At 55.0% G+C, this 3,080-nt stretch overlaps 1 protein-coding gene across 1 annotated transcript in view; it reads right to left on the bottom strand.

The window, feature by feature from the left end:
* Nucleotides 1-3,080, bottom strand: part of CFAP46 (cilia and flagella associated protein 46) — a 111,596-nt gene that overhangs the window by 44,746 nt on the left and 63,770 nt on the right. Inside the window, exons 36-37 of the mRNA XM_077762922.1 lie at nucleotides 1,897-1,981; nucleotides 1-134 (exon numbers count right to left, since the gene is read on the bottom strand). The exon at nucleotides 1-134 is cut by the window's left edge and continues 4 nt beyond it. Of these exons, the coding sequence (XP_077619048.1) occupies nucleotides 1-134; nucleotides 1,897-1,981 (219 nt within the window). The remainder of the gene's footprint in view (nucleotides 135-1,896; nucleotides 1,982-3,080) is intronic.

A 3,080-nucleotide genomic window follows, 5' to 3' on the forward strand; every position in this document is an offset into this window, starting at 1 on the left:
GTGCGCCGTCCGGGGCAGCACCTGCACGGCCTCGTCCAGAACCCTGAGGCCGCCCTCCCAGTCGCCGCAGTCCGCGTGGCAGTGGAAGAGGAGGCCGTAGAGCGCGGCGCGCAGCGTCAGCTCGTCCTCGGCACCTGCGGCAGGAGACGTGCCAGGGCTCCGGGAAGGGGCAGCTCCGGTCGCCCCGGGCCAGCCACACAGAAGAGGCTCAGGGGGGCTCACCGTGCCCACAGCCCCACTGTTCCCCTTCCTCCTCCTGGCTCACCTNTTCCTAACTCATGAGGGAAGAAGAATCCCCTCCCGAAAGCCCTCATCCGCACTGCTGGGCGTGGGCCCCGCAGGCGGCGCCGTGCTGACGGGCGGAGACCACACCGCCCTGCTGACCTGTCACCGTGGCACTGCCCAGCCTCAGCGCCCCATTGTCCCACGTAAGCAGAGGCCCGTCTCGGGTACAGGACGATAGGGCAGCTCTATTTTACATCGTCGACCATGTAGCTTTTCTTGCCGTTTGGATGCTGGAGCAGGTGGGAGAGCGCCCGTGGATCCTGCCACGCACACGGCCACGCCGCCAGCGCCAGCACACACTGCCTGGGACCCGTGTGGCCTCTACAGCGCCAGTGTTGGGATCTCGGGACACAGGGGTCCCTGTGTCCTCGCCCAGCAGCCGGTAGGTGCAGGCACGTGACCAGCCAAGCCCGTCAGCCCCGGACAACTCGGGGGCCTCACACTGGGGCAGCGAGGACTGCCTGTCGTTTCAGCCCGACCAGCTCAGGCTACTGCCCTTGGCTCTGCATTTCTTTGATCCGTGCCGAAGAGCAGTATCCTCGCTGATGCACCGTCACGGTCACGGCTTTGGACCGTCTACTGCTCTTCCCATCCGTCCCTTCCCGCCAAACACTCCCTGTCGTCTGGGGCCTGTGCGCTGGGGCCCCTCCTGTCCACCCCTGCCCCGCAGGCCCTGGATGGAGTCAGGATGGCGGCCCCCCCAGGGAGGCCACTGCTGGGTGGAGCTGAGCCTCTGGGCGCTGGCGTGACTGGCAGCCCGGCCATCCTGACTAACACGACTGTGTGCCACCAAGTTACTCACTGAGCTCCCACATTCGGTGAAAATATTCTCCCAGTGCTTACTTCTTATTTTTCTGTATTTCTCAGTATTCTCACTATTTAAATTTTTGTATATTTGAAGGTGTGACTCTTTGCTCACCTTGAAGTTTAAGAAGCAATCCTCTCACAAAACACGTAGTGTGCTCAACTGTACTTTCTGATCTTTCCTCTACAATTGGACTTCCTTAGTACTGCTGAACTAACCTACTCGATCTTCATTCTGATATGTGGAGTTCAGCGTGGACTGGACTTGCAGAGCCCCCCNATAAATAAATAATCAACTTTATCTCTCCCAAGAGATCTGCAGTACTCGGGGAGGGGGGCCCGCTGCCCTAACCCACGGCATTTACACCCCTAATAGACACCGAGATCCTTGCAGTAACAGGAATGATTATTTTGAGCAGATAATCATCTTCTTTCTTTAAACATGAATTCTTAAATATGGTTTTACTGCTCTAAGTTCAGTTTGTGTTTTGCTTTCCTTTTTCAGGAGTTCCTGTCCACGCTGGCTCTGGAAGTACACGAACACGATTTATCTGCCAGAGGAACCCAGAGGCCAAGCCCCCGGGCAGCCACCACAGAGACAGCCACCAGCCGCCGAGAGCCCAGCTCCAAACCAGGGGCCGGACAAGGGGGCCTCCCGGGCTTCGCCTTCCCCGTGTGCACAGGAAGTCGCTCGCGGAAAGCACGGCGTGCCCGTCACACATGACCCGCTCCCGTGGTGACGAAGCCAGAGGTACCTTAGGGCGCCTCCCGTTCCCTGTGCTGCGGCTGTATCTCGGATCGACAAACCTGGGAGAAAGTGGCCTTCAGGAGCCCCTCCGTTCTGGAAGTCCGCTGTGGGCCACTGGTGCAGAAGCAGGGCTTTCCCTCTTCCCTAAGGTAAAAACAAAGAAACCACACGTCTATTGCCAAGTTGCAATTTATTCTTTCACCGTCTTGATTTTCATTTGCCTCAGCATCTAAATGTAGAAATTGAAGCTAATTTCTGAACTACTAAGCCACAGGAAGTGAAGTCACATTTCACCCATAAGAAAAGGCTCCCCAGCACACTGAGAACACAGACCGGGGCTCCGCACACAGTCTGCAGCCTTTTTAATGACGTGGCGGCTTCACATCAGTTCTAGAGCTTGAAACCAATGGGATTGAAAGCACATTAGAAAAGACCATAGGGGCGCCTGGGTGGCTCAGTTGGTTAAGCTTCCGACTTCACTGCAGGTCATGATCTCACATGGATTTGAGCCCCACGTCTGGCTTTGTGCTGACAGTGATCAGAGGGAAGTTTATAGATGTAATACCTACACTGGAAAAGAAGGGGAATCTCAAACCAACAACCTAACTTTATACCTTAAGGAACTAGAAAAGAAATAAGCTAAACCCAAAGCCTGCAGAAGGAGGCCAATAATAAAGATTATAGAAAAGATAAACGAGAGCATAGTAAGATAATAGAGGAAATTGATGAAACCCAAAGCCCTTTGAAAAGATCAAGAAAACCGACAGAACTTTAGCAAGACTAACAAAGAAAAAAAGCAAAAAGACACAAATAACAAAATCAGATATGAGGGGCGCCTGGGGGGCTCAGTCAGTCAAGCATCTGACTTCAGTTCAGGCCATGATCTCACGGTTCGTGGGTTCGAGCCCCGCGTCGGGCTCTGTGCTGACGGCTCGGAGCCTGGAGCCGCTTCGGATTCTGCGTCTCCCTCTCTGACCCTCCCCTGCTCGTGCGGAAGCAGGGCCATACCCACCTGGGAGAGACAGAGGGGATTCTAAGAGAAGCCTGCAGCCTGGCACATACAGACAAATTAGAAGATCTAGAAGAAATGAAAAAATACTTTATTTTTTTTTTATTTCTAGGAGAGAGAGAGAGAGAGAGAGACAGCGTGAGCAGGGGAGCGTCAGAGAGAGAGGGAGTCACAGACTGAAACAGGCGCCAGGCTCTGAGCTGGCAGTCAGCACAGAGCCCAACGCGGGGCTCG

This window comes from Crocuta crocuta, unplaced genomic scaffold, assembly GCF_008692635.1.
Source record: "Crocuta crocuta isolate KB4526 unplaced genomic scaffold, BGI_CrCroc_1.0 scaffold466, whole genome shotgun sequence".
Lineage (NCBI taxonomy): Eukaryota > Metazoa > Chordata > Mammalia > Carnivora > Hyaenidae > Crocuta > Crocuta crocuta.